The sequence below is a fragment of the Crocodylus siamensis genome, chromosome 14, assembly GCF_052110815.1.
Source record: "Crocodylus siamensis isolate JL-2025a chromosome 14, ASM5211081v1, whole genome shotgun sequence".
NCBI classification, from domain to species: Eukaryota; Metazoa; Chordata; order Crocodylia; family Crocodylidae; genus Crocodylus; species Crocodylus siamensis.
This window is the reverse complement of record NC_143408.1, coordinates 18,491,246-18,504,013: the sequence shown is the minus strand read 5'-3', so window position 1 is coordinate 18,504,013 and position 12,768 is coordinate 18,491,246. Positions and strand designations below refer to the sequence as shown.

Below are 12,768 nucleotides of genomic sequence, written 5' to 3'. Positions count from 1 at the left end.
CTTCAGAGACCTGTCTTAATTTCCAAGTAAAAGCCAGGCCCACTAAGTACCTTAAAAATTTGCAGTTTGGTAATGTCAAGAATAACTTTGACATGGTTGAAGCTACTGTAGTTCCCCTGGGGAGGGGGAGCCAGGGAATAACTGAAGATTATTGGAAACAAGAAGACAGTGAAGGTGACTAACACAGATAGTTAAAAAAAATAAAAAAACAAAAACCAAAACCAAGCATGGAAAGACTCTATATTTCCGTTGCGTGGGTGTGGGGGGAAAGAAATATCCGTAAGAAGTTATTAAATGTTAAGTTTCTTAAGATAAATTGTTAGTAAGGGCTCTGGAAGAGCTCTGAAAAAGGGAATAGCTATACTAGTAGTAGTACTAGCAGTACTACTACAGGTAATACTTCTCAGCAGCTCTTGAGGCCCACAAACCATGAGAAGGCATTTGAAAAACTAGAAGCGTCAATGATTAAATATATCTTGTATAACAGACTAAAATTTGAAAAGGCCTTCCCAGTCTGCCTAAAACCTTTCCCACCTGAAACCCTCCACCCTTGGGGAAAAATATGAAACATGCACTGTTTGTTTAGATAACCAGCTAATTCTCACTCTGTCAGACAAAAGTGAGGGTGCAGTGAGTGAGTGTCCCCCTGACAACACTTTGCCTCTAACATTTATGTATGCATCTAGGGATATGCATCATGTATACACGTGTCAGCTGTGTGTACGTTAGATGCGGCATTTGGGCCAAGTTATGAAGCAGTAGATCTTTAGGATGCCCAGAATCCAAGCCTGTAAGGATTTTGCAGGGTTGCACCTGGAAACAAACTGGTAATCAGTGCAGTGTAGAGAAGTGTGATGTGGTGTAAAATGCTGCTATGAAAACGGGAGTCTAACGCTTTGTACAGAGCAAGTGTTGCAGGTGTTGATTTTTGGCATTGAGAGGATCATAAGAAAACTGCAGTGAGAATACTGTTTTAACCTTGTTACAGTCCCCTGTGTGGTAGTGTCAGAAAACATTTGACAGTGAGAGAAAGAAAGAAAGAAAGAAGCTGGATTTGAACTTATTAGGCTTTACTTTGAGAAGCTGCATTTCCCTAATGGAAGCTGTAATCGTCCTGTAGAAAGAAGAGACAAATGACACCAGGATGGTTTAAGAATATTGCCTAGAAGGACCTGACTGTGCAGCTTGATTCTCCCCTTGTTTACGTCACTGGATTGGGATTGTGCTGACATGAAGCTGTGGCACCAGGATTAGACCCATATTTCTCTCATCTGTTTTATTGGCTTCCTGGAGTTGACTGAGTAGACTTTTAATGAGAGTTTCATTTTAAAGAGACAAGAGTGTGTGTTCATTTTGAACATCTTGGACACGGTGTCTGTTTTATCTTATTCATTTTATTGGAGAAATGATGGTAACCCAATTCTAGGTAGCAGGCTTATTGAAGTACTGGGGCTGGTGGTTTAAACATAACAGGAACAGTAGATTGATTCATACTGAGTTTATGAAGGTCTTCCCCTACTTACTAATTGGGACAACATATGGGAAGGCGTTGTGTGTTACTAATTTCTTAAATGCATTTGATACAAGTAATAAGAAATGCCTGAGCATGGGCTTTATTCCTTGCCTGTTTCTCAGAGGTTAAACTCTTTGAACTTTCTTTTCTGTCTGTACAGCACCTTGCACAATGGTGGTGCTGCAGATATAAGTCAGCTGTGCATGCAAAGGTATCCCTTATTCTTTACCCTGCCATAATTTAAACTAATTACAGTGTACAGGTACGAAAAAAGAAAATTTAAACTGCATGGAACTGTGTATAAAGGCACACGTTTTGGCTAAGTACAGATGGTCAAAAAGCCCAAGGCTGAATCAGATTGGTCTTTTCAGGTTAACATAAATTGCAGAGATTAAACTGAGAAACAACTGGGCACACATTCACTTTTGATTTAGAAAATGCAGCTGCATGCCTGCAGCAGCTCAAGCCAGGGGGGCGCAAGAGCACAGCTCTCTGGCATGTAGCCAGCATGGGCAATGTGTTCGCTGCTTCTTCCTGCTGCCCCAGAGATCTCTGGGACTTGCAGTTCAGCATTACAGTAGCAGGACTCTGTAGAATTGCTCATCATCACTTCCTCTTCTTGCTTCCAGGTGCCTCTGGGATTTGTAGTCCACAGTCATAGCCAGCAACAAGTTTTTAGCAGGGCAGGGCAGCTCTGTATTCTGGAGGGGTGGGGGGGGAGAGGGAAGTTTAAACCCCCCGCCCCCTTGGCCCCGGATCCCAACCAGGGTTTGACTTGGGGTGGTCATGGGGGATGGGACAGTCCCTGCCTTCTTCCCCCCACACACCCCTTCTCTGCTGGAGCAGACATCACAACACAGGGCTGGAAAAAGCATGCTGGGATGCTGGAGGACTGTAATTTCGGCCTCTTGAAGGCTCAGATCAAGGTTAACTTGGACCAGGAAGGGGTCTGGGACAGAATTTCGTAAACTGTTTTGACTCAGATCAGTTAAGTTCAATGCTACATTCAACCAGGTTTATCTTAAACCAGTTTCAGCCATTGAAACTGGTTTATGTGCACTGAACTTCTGTTCTGTTACAGGCTTAAACCAGTTTTTGATGTAAGTCAGTTTATATGTAAATTCTGTCCCTAGCTTTTGAGCCAAACCTTTTCAGACCATACTTAGCCAGGACTTCTGTTGACTTTTGTAGAGTCTTCTAACTGAAGAGATCGTCACCTAACCTGTAACCTCTCGGGGCTAATGCTTTGAGCACTACCTTCATTTCACCATTTTGGAAGGTCCCTCTTTGACTTCGGGTGAGTCATTTGCCTCTCTTCCTTCTGTAAAATGGGTATTGTGAAGGGGAATATTTTATAAAGAACGATACTGAGGTGCTCAGGGGCTATGGTATTTATATGCCCCAATTGCTCTAGAGGGAGAGATTTATGTGGTATAGGGCTTAGCACTATGACTGCCTGAGCCTTGATGGATGGTCTCTGGGTGCTAATGCAGGATGAGTAATATTCAACTATAGGCTTTATCTCTTTCTGAAAGAAAAGGGAATAATGGAAGGAGGTTTAATATTTTATAGAACTTACTAAAGATCAGAGGATACAAAACTAAATTACTGAGATGTATTATTTACAAATCTGAATGCATTTTTTTCAGAACGGAGAGAAATGGCTTCACCAAGGGCATCATAACTAAAGATGTCACAAGACATGGAAAAAAAACTGGGTGATGGGTGCTGATATTTGCATGTAGTTTTAAAGGCATCCAGGTGAACCCTCAGAATCAGATGCGTCTCAGCAGTGAAAGGGAAGATTATTGGGTAATTAAACTTGCCTGCCCAAACTGATTCCAAATGTAAATGCATTTCTTTTTCATGAGTGGCGGCGGGAGTGCCAGAGTTATAGGGGGTGTCACTTGTAAGGAATTTGATAAGACAAAAAGTAATATGAAGCAAGGAGTACCTTTCTTGCTCCCCCTCTCCATTTTCTGCGGGACAGCTGTTGTTGCTGTTAAGAAAGCATAAGGAAATTAAGAGGGACTGAGCAGGAGTGGGAGATAGGAGGTCATGAGAAGGTCATGAAGGGCAGAGGGGGCTCCAGTAGATTAGTGTATTATCCCAGGGCACCACCTTCTGACCCCATCTCTAGGCATTTCTCCATCTATTTTCTAAACTGCAGCACTTCATCACTGCCACATGTTGAAAAATGGCAAAGATAAATATTACATTGAGGGCTTTATTTTTTCCATTTTTTCTGTGTGCACTGTCCTTGAGAAGCGGTTGTGAATCCGTGTCCAAGGGAACATTTCCTGTGCAGAATCTTTGGCCGTGCCCTGGCACTGTTTTCCTTGCATTCACAGCTAAAGTCCCAATTCTGAAATGGGTATCAGTTCAGTGATTGCCTTGTAAGTAATTAAAGCTCTGTTGAATTTGGCCACCACCATTTTTTCAAACCACAATGGGACATTGTATATGATGTTTTTATGTATTTCAACTGAGTCAGCTTAGCAGCAGCTGCTGCCTGAAGTGACAGAAGGTGTTTTGTTGGGGATTGTTCTGGGAGTGTGGACTTGTTTCTTAGCCTGCTGACCCTCATGACCAGGGTCTCTACCAAAGAGGCACTTGATTATTTGAAGTACTGACTTGGCATATCACTCCCATAATCTGATTTTTGTTTCTGAAGGCTAAGTTTAGTGTTTTTGCACGTGAGGAAGGTATTTTCAAAACCTTTTCTGTAGACTTAGATGTGGATCTTCCAGTAAGATAAATCTTCTGCTTTGTAAAATCTAAACCCAAGGCTATAACAAGAATCATTTCTTTCATTATACAATATGTTTCATGACTCATTCACCTAACGATAGAAGCAGACCTGTCTTCATGCAAGTCTATGATGTGAGCTTATATTACATATGTTGTATTTTTCTAAGGTTTGCTTGTCCGGTCCTACTGATATAATATATTGTTGTATCTTTGCCAAATGACACTTTTGGCTTTGACCAAACTCAGAGAAATTGTAAGATTATTAAATGCCTCAGTCAGGGCCGTGTATATGCTACCACATGCATCCAGCCTTTTCTGGGCACTTTTATGGAGGTTTAAAAGCCTGTTACAGTGATAAAATAAACCATGTATGTGTTTCACAGTGTTCTCCCCCTCTAACGGTCTTGATAATCCCCTACAAAACCACCAGCCTGATTCTTTTTTGACTTGTTAAAGAAGATGGTCTTTGCAGTATGTCAAGAAAGCTAGTAGAGAGGGGAGTAACTGAGTACTAAACCTTCACGCACTTTGCCTTGTCAGCAGACCTCACCCATTTAAATGGTGCACTGTTTCATAGGAGGTGAAAGGTATCCCTCTGAGGAGCAGGCCAAGGCCTGCGCATCACTTGAAGTCCTCCTGAAGCTTTATTATAATGGCTTCTGGGTGGTGATAATGGTATTTGGGCTGTGCTATGCCTCTGTGCAGGGACAAATTCCACCAAGGAGAGGCTTCCTCCCAGGTAACCAGCACAGTTATTAAACCATTACTGTTATCAATGAGATGCATTTAAGGAAAAAAATACAGATGCATTTATTTTAAAGGAAGATTATAGTGACAGAGGGAATTTGTCAGTGTTGTATTACATTAGATCTTTACCTGTCAGATTGATGATTCTCCTTTGTGGTTCTGTCCAAAGATTAAATGTTAATTTTTTTTCCTGAGTCTTGGTAATATGCTGTAAAATGCCTCAGAACGTAAGGGTTACATATAAATATTTTGCTATTTTCTAATATATTGAAAATTACTTTAAAAAAGCTTGTTGGTGAACTCTGTTTTTGTACTTCTTTTGGTATGAGGTCTTTTCTCTCCTTCAACTCTGCCTGTTCACCCCATAATGTAGAATCAGGAGATTAAATGAACAGATCCTGACAATGAAAAGAAATCTCTCTGATACAGCAACAAGACAGTCTGATTCATTTTTGATGTCCATGCTTTGAAGGAAGTGTTGGCAGAGTAGTTGAAAGTTTCACCTCCTTTGATGTATGTGGATTGTGAGATGTCTTCAAAATCATTCTTGCTTTAAACAGTCTCAAATGAACAGGAGAAGTGAGTGAATGAAAAGACAGATTTTCTTAGGAACTTCACTTTTAGTCTGAGGCACAACCTTTTTCATCTCTGAACATTAACCAATTTTATGGTAATAGGAGAAGTTGATTTGTATGACCAATTTTTGTATGCAGGCTGAAAAGTTTAGTCCCCAAACCAAAGCTTATTTCAAAAGAAAATGTAGAAATTGTAAATGAAAATTTGGAAGGAATTACTTTTGTTGAAACAGTCACTACCAGTAAAAATTGGTGAGAGAAATATTTTCAAATATAGCCTATGATTTTTGAGTAACTAGCAGTGTGGTGACCTCGGCTGGCGCTGTGGGTATTCCCCTGCTCCCTGGGTCGGGCCCCCAACTCGCCCACCACAACTTGATGGCAGTTGTAAAAAGAAGGGATCCAGTGGTGTTCTCCTCCACAACCCGGAAACGGGGGGTACTCACAGATTCACTGCAGTTGGTCCTGGGGCTGTGCCTCCCCTACACCCTGTCCACTCACCAACTACCAGCTGCGTTGGGCTGCTGTGCCAGCTCCTGGCTTGGCTCCTTGCATCTGGTTGGTGGATCTCAGACAACCTGGCCTCTGCTCAAAGTGCTTGCTTGTAGCTGCAGCCAGCCCTTCCCTCCTGCCTCCCTTCTCCTGGCTGTACCCCAGGGCTCGGTCTCCATCTGTGAGACCCACGGCTGGCTCGAGGCTGGATATGCCTGGCCTGGGCTTCAGGGGTCATGGCCGACTCTGAACCCCTACAATGGGACTGGTGATATGGACGTCTCGCCCAGCTCCCAACTGCTGCTGCTGCCCGTTCTCAGCGGGGCAGTGTCATGCGGGGAGTCAGCTCTGCTGGGTAACTCCTCGGCGAGTTTGATGTTTTGCCTTCTGCCTCTTTCTCCCCACCCGGCTCCTGCCACGGTTTTTAAATCACCTAAGGTGGCGATTGCGGCTGATGTCATCAACTGGCCACCGCCCAGCTTGATCGACAGCCATTTGAAAAGCTGGCGTGCCTCCTTCTCGTCCCTGTCCTGTCCCTCAGGTAAGTTTTTTGGGTGGGGCTGGGGTCCCTGAGCCCTTCTCTGGGAGCATTGGGGTCTGTCCCCAGTGCTTCTGGACCCTGAGGATGGCCTCTGCTGCCATAATCAGCATACAGTGTTTTTTGTCCCAAGGATGTTGGGTGCACTAGCAGAAATGTAAGCAGGGAATCTTTTGTCTCTCAAATCTCCAAGCAGGTGCTCTGGTTGGTAATCGTATTACCTGAGGTCTGTCTATACAAGCACTTCTGTTTGCTATCACAGTTGGAGCTGCTTTGGTGCTAGTGGAATGCTGGAATATTTCCCTAGTTTGTAGTGTCGCTAGGTCCGGTGTCTCATTTTAGCAGCAAGGTGCGTACTAAGGTGTGTATACGTGATTAAAAGCATACTGTTTTTAGTGACTTGCGTAAAGTGCTGTGTTGTATTCTGGTGAGAACTAGTAGTATGAAACGTGTGGTTGCTCATCTGCCTAGGGTATATCTTACAGCAATTATTGTGGTTGAACACGTGCCTCTAATTGTGAAATCACTTGTAAGACTTGTCAGGCAAATTGATATACTCTCAAGAGCTACTGTGGGTCTCTCTCAGAATGCTTTTTGAAGTCATTGAGTTTTCATGGAATTGCCAGGGTCAAACCCAAAATTCGGGTGTGAATATATGAGTATGACTTGACTTTTACATTGATCTGAGAGAAAATGAAGTTTTGATTTTGTGTGGAGAAAGCTAAGTGGATCAAAAAATTAGCAGTAATTTCGTGACTACGTTGAAATAATGCTTTTAAAAAAAAGGCAATGTAAAGGGAGAAATGGGGCAAAGAAATGATGAGGCTTTTATTTTGATGCAGTGGTTTCCAGCTTGACTCTCAGCAGGGTGGACTGATTTAAATCAACTTGATTTAAATCAGCAAGCAAAAGCCCAATTTAAATAATTGGTTTATTTCCCATTATATATATTTTGTTGTTGTTTAAAGAAAGGTATATTCTCATTTGTTGATATAACTATTAAAACATGTTGATTTACAACTAAATACTGTTTTACAATAGATTTGCTACATATGTTTCATAGGTAGACAATCTGTGTCTTTCTCTCTCTCAAAAATATCCAGTTTAACGTAATTGAATGGTTAGAAATCCTACATTTTAGTATGTTATGAAATGCTGAAATTTATTCACTAGATGATACATTTTTTGCTCAGATTTTTATCAAGCTGAAATAAGATGTCAACTCTGAATTTAATTAAACACAAAACCAGCATTTCACATTTATTAAACAGAACTTTAATAAACTTTTAAACAAACTTTTTAAAAATCAAAACATGGTGCACATTTACAACAAACTAATTTAGTATTTTTGTTACAGTATGAAAAAAATGAACTATGGTTGAGTAATTAATTAAACCAATTAGTTTCAAGTCACCCTTGGGAAATGTTTCTATGATGCCTCAGTGAAAGTCATTCAAGCTTAAGTTCCTACTTGCCTAATTCTCTTTAAAATAAGAGATTCCTTTTTTTTATTTTTAATTTTTTAATTTTTTTTTTTTTTAAACCTAGGTTGTTTTGAAAAATGTTACCCCTTTTTTTCAAGTTTTTAAAACTCATAAATCTCACCCTCCTCCTCCTTTTTATTCATAGGCTAGAAGAGAAAACCAAGCTTTCCTGCTTTTTCAGCTCCTGGTCAATTTCTCAGCTTTGAGTGAACCAGTCCAAATGAAGAAAATATTCTTTCTGCACCTACAGAAGAGGCTACTATTGGTAAAAGCTGGTTTAGCGCTTCAACAGACTTTGGTTCCAGGTGCTTTGCTAGTGAATTCCACCAGTTCAGTGGTATGATTTTTCTTTAAAACATCCCCAGCGAAGATGTACTGCTTAAATGGTTCACTTATAGCCTCAAAATTTATTATGGTTGCCATAATTGATATGTGACTAGTAGATGCCAGTGTCATAGCAGCACTTCCCTCTTTGGCAGTTGGGCGTCTACCCTGTTACTTTGTGTTAAGAATATGGGCAAGAAGACGAGGTGGAATAAGTGCTTTATCCATCCACTTTACTGCCTGCAATTTAACGTTGGTGTTGGGTATTTCTTGCTGTAGTGGTTTTTTGAAGTTCTTCCCAAATTTCAGCAGCATCTGTAGGACAGCAGCAATCTTTCTGTAGTTTGCCCAAGGCCATGGAAATAAGTTTTAGTGTATACAGCATATCTTCTACATTTCTCTTGAGTCCAGTGTTGACTGCTTTAGCTGTGATACTTCCATTGATGCTCAAAACAAATGCTCTTCTCCCAGTCTAGTAACAACCTGAGATGTCACCATGGAAAGAGGAAACTCTACAAGGACACATTGAAGGTCTAGTTGAAGTAAATGGATGCTGACATAAAGAATTGGGAGGAGCTGGCTGCCAACCAACTCCAATGGCGCTGCAGCCTCAACCACCAGCGGCCTGTCTTGAGGCATTTTGACCTTGACGCAGAGAAGGGAAAGTGGAGGAAGGAAGAGAGTAGGCTGCAGGCTGGGATTTCTTTCCCCTGAGGGAAGACCTGTCACGTCTGCGAATTGGTCTGTGGCTCAAGGTTTGGACTCTTAAGACCCATCAATAAGCCGTAGTCAGGATCATCCTTGAATTGAGGGACTGCTGACTTCTGTCAGTTTTGTCACAATTTTCTTCACACAGTTCTTAATAAATATATCAGTTCTATATCGGGTTGGCACTGATTATAAAGAAAATTGATTGTATAGGAATTTGGCTTGATGTGGCTGATAAATGCCCGTGTGTGCATGCAGCCACAGTGCAGCGTTCAGGCAATGAGTAGCACAGGCCAGCAGCTTGGAGTGGGGCTGGGGCAGTCACTGTCTAGCCAGGATGGGGCCCGGCGCAGGATGGAACTGCAGCTTGTCTGGGGGCGGGCGGCTTCTGCCACTGCGCACCCCCTGTGAGGGCACGGGGGGGTGGGGGATGTGCCCCCAGATCTGTGCAAGGGGGGGAGGGGGGCTGCAGCTGGGGGCTGGGGCTATGCCAAGCTCTTCCAGGGGAGGGAGGGAGCTGGACCAGTGATGCTGAGAGGGGAGGCTGGGGAGGGGGCTACAGTGAAATTTGAGGTGGCTGCAGCCCCCCCCCGTAGGCCTACTGCTGGCACCACCATGAGTGCAGCCTGGCCCAGCCACGGCCAGGAAGAGCCCTGCACAGCCCTGGCTCTAGCCCGCAGCTTCAGCCTGCCCTGCCTGCGCCCCACCCAGATCCAAGGACGCCCCCCCGCCCCCAAGGTGCACACAGCGGTATAAATTGCACCTCCTCCCCATGCCCCCTGGGTGAGCCATGGCTCCATCCTGCACCCCACTGTGGCTGGGCAGCCTCTGCCTCAGCCCCTTCCTCTGCACCCAGCCCCACGCCCTCCCTCACTGCAGAGGCCTTGATCTGTGCCCTCCCATGCCCTTCCCCCTCCCCCTTCCACCACAGCAGACTTACCAGCTGCATGCAGCTGTATCAGAAATTGGCTTGGTATCGGCTGGTATGCCTCCTTAAAAATTGGCTATTGGTATTGGCCCCCGAAATGTCTATCGGTGCACCCCCAGCTCAAAGCAATCAACCACTGAGTTCCATTCTTCATCTTGGGAAAGAATTAGCTTGGATTTCCCTGGTCCCTTTAGTGAAACTGAAGCAAACTTTTTACGGAAGTAGTTTGCTATTTCAGCAACATTTTCCTTTATTTCTGGGGTACTTAAACCTGTGGCTAAAAGGTGCATCAAATGAGCGGTGCACCATTACGTTATAAGTTTAAGGTTTGCTGCTTTATCTTCCAAGTTCCTTCTCATTTTTGCTTCTGGAGAATAAGCCCCTATTATGAGTGCAGAATCAAGAAATAGTCATAATTTGAGAGCTGAGCCAATTAGAGCTCAGGTAGAGAGAATAAAACAGGAGGTTGATAACATACAAGTGCTCACTGGATAATCCTGATCAAGCAGTACATGTGATGGTGGTGCCTGTTAGAGTCAGAGGCCAGGCTCCAACACTTGTGATAACTTTGATCTTTTGCATCCAGAAGTATAGCCCCTGTATTCCTTGCAGGGTCAGGGCCCTAATACATTAAATATTTTGCCATATTTTTAAAGCTTGAACTCTAAAAGTGAAATGTTTTGCACTTCATTCTTCTATAGAAGAAAATCAGCCTTTAATGCCAGAGATTTTAGTAGGGGCTTATTGACTCAATATGTTGTTTTATTTAAATTATTTTAACAGATTATACTAATTTTATATCATAGCCTATACTGTATTAAATTTAAATTTCATTTTTATTTTTAAAAAGGAAAACTTAATTCTAAATTAAATATCCTATTTCCATTTTTAAAAACCAATTTCAGTGGAAAAAAGCCAATCTGTTTTTTTTTAATGATCAGTTTTTATTTTAATCCAGCCTAACCTGGTCAGTGGAAGATGAGTATTTTATTATATTTTGAACTCAATGGACACTGGTCTGAATGTTCCCTGTGGGTCTTTTAAAAAACAATCCTAGTCCTGTAGGACTTATTGCTAAATACATTGTGAAACTAAAAGCGAAAATGAACAAACAAAATAACTTGGTGTTGGGAGGGGGTTTGTGTAATTATAATAATTTAAAGTCTGTGCTGGTGGAGAAACCTCTGCAACAGCTAATGCAAATCCAGTTATACGTCTCAGTTTCCTTCATGTGGCAATTTTTAAAACTTACAGAGAGTTAACTCAATACGTAAATTACCATATGGCAACATTTTCCAGCGTTTAAAAACAAAATGCGTTCTGTGTTTTATCTAACTCTGTATATGATTCATGGTGGCCTAACACCAATACTGCCTCTTGCAGCAAAATAAATTCGCTTTTTATAGTTAAAAGGCTGATTAACAAATTTTTCGTTTTGAGAAATAATATTACCTAAGAAAACAGTTCGAGATTATGCAACGAGAACACATTAATGCAAAATTGTTGAAGAAGCTTGATCACTGTTTGTCTATAAAATGCTATCTTCTGAAAGTTGAGTGCGTGAAAATCATGTTCAGGCTACAGATTTTTGCAAAAATGTCGTGCGCTCCATGGCTCTTAAAACTACAAACAGATTCTGTGGAACGGATCACATAATATCACAGTAAATAAACTGTTTTCCCTAAAAGATAAAACTTTTGGGAAGGTGGCATGATAAAATAGAATACAGATAACCAAATGGTTGCACCAGCACAGGGCTGGGCAGTTATTTTGGCTGGAGGGCCACTTAATGAGTTTTGGTAAACCGTCGAGGGATGCAAGGGTAGCCCCACCCCTTGATAGGTGCCCAGCCCCCTAGTCACCATCTTGGGACTGGTGCAGCGTGCAGCTCCTGGCACTCATACGCCACAGGGGGAAGCCCCGCGTGATGGAGCCATCTGCTGCCGTGGAAGCGGGGGGGTCCTGGTAGCTGCAGGTGGTGGGGAGGGCAGCTGGTTCCATTGTGTGGGGCTTGCCCTGGTGGTACGTGAATGCTAGGAGCTGCACATGAACGGTGGGGAGCCTCACGTGATAGAGACGGGCTAGGCAGGCTGCACTTCTTGCTGCCATGTGCAACTCTGGCTGGAGCTGTGTGCTGTTGGGCAGCAGTGCCACGAGTGCCCCAAGGGAGCTCACCTGGTGCTGCTGGTGGTGGTGGGGGTTGCGTGCCATGGGGGGGGGGAGTGTGGGAGAGGGTGTCCATGCTACTGCCACCCTTGGGCATGGGCTTTGCACTCATCAGCCCCAGCCCCACGCTTCCTCCCCTGCCCTTGCTGCAGCTCCCCCCGCCCCTGCCCCTGGCCTGCCTGCTGCCCAGAGTGAACACTGCAGCAGGGAAACAAGGAGGGAGCTGCTGGAGGCTGGGGAAGCCTAGCAGGTCCCCTGCAGCAATGGTGGCAGCAACCCGAGCTTAAAGCTATGTGCTGGCTGGGCTCAGCCCTTCCACGCACCAGGGTGGGAGCGAATCGCTTAGGCTGGGCACGGTACAATTAATTGGTGGGCATCTGTGGGCAGGATGGACTTGCCTGGTGGGCTGGATCTGGCCTCTGGGCCATATTTTGCCCGTCCCTGCACTAGAGATACTGAACCAAATTCTGCATTTGGTTTCCTGCATTTCAGTGGAATTAATTTCTGATTTATACTTATTTATTTGCTGTTAAGACTTTGCT

At 43.4% G+C, this 12,768-nt stretch overlaps 1 protein-coding gene across 6 annotated transcripts in view; it reads left to right on the top strand.

The window, feature by feature from the left end:
- Positions 1-12,768, top strand: part of ARHGAP32 (Rho GTPase activating protein 32) — a 450,132-nt gene that overhangs the window by 19,502 nt on the left and 417,862 nt on the right. For 3 of the 6 annotated variants that reach the window (XM_090026888.1, XM_090026887.1, XM_090026890.1), the window contains one exon: positions 2,705-2,810. The exons of 2 other annotated variants lie outside the window; for them this stretch is intronic. Coding sequence is in view for 1 of the 4 variants with exons in the window: in XM_090026883.1 (XP_089883009.1) it covers positions 8,246-8,437 (192 nt within the window). In the remaining 3 variants the exon portion in view is untranslated. Of the gene's footprint in view, positions 1-2,704; positions 2,811-8,245; positions 8,438-12,768 lie in introns of all 6 variants that reach the window. One more of the 6 variants, XM_090026883.1, reaches the window with a different exon arrangement.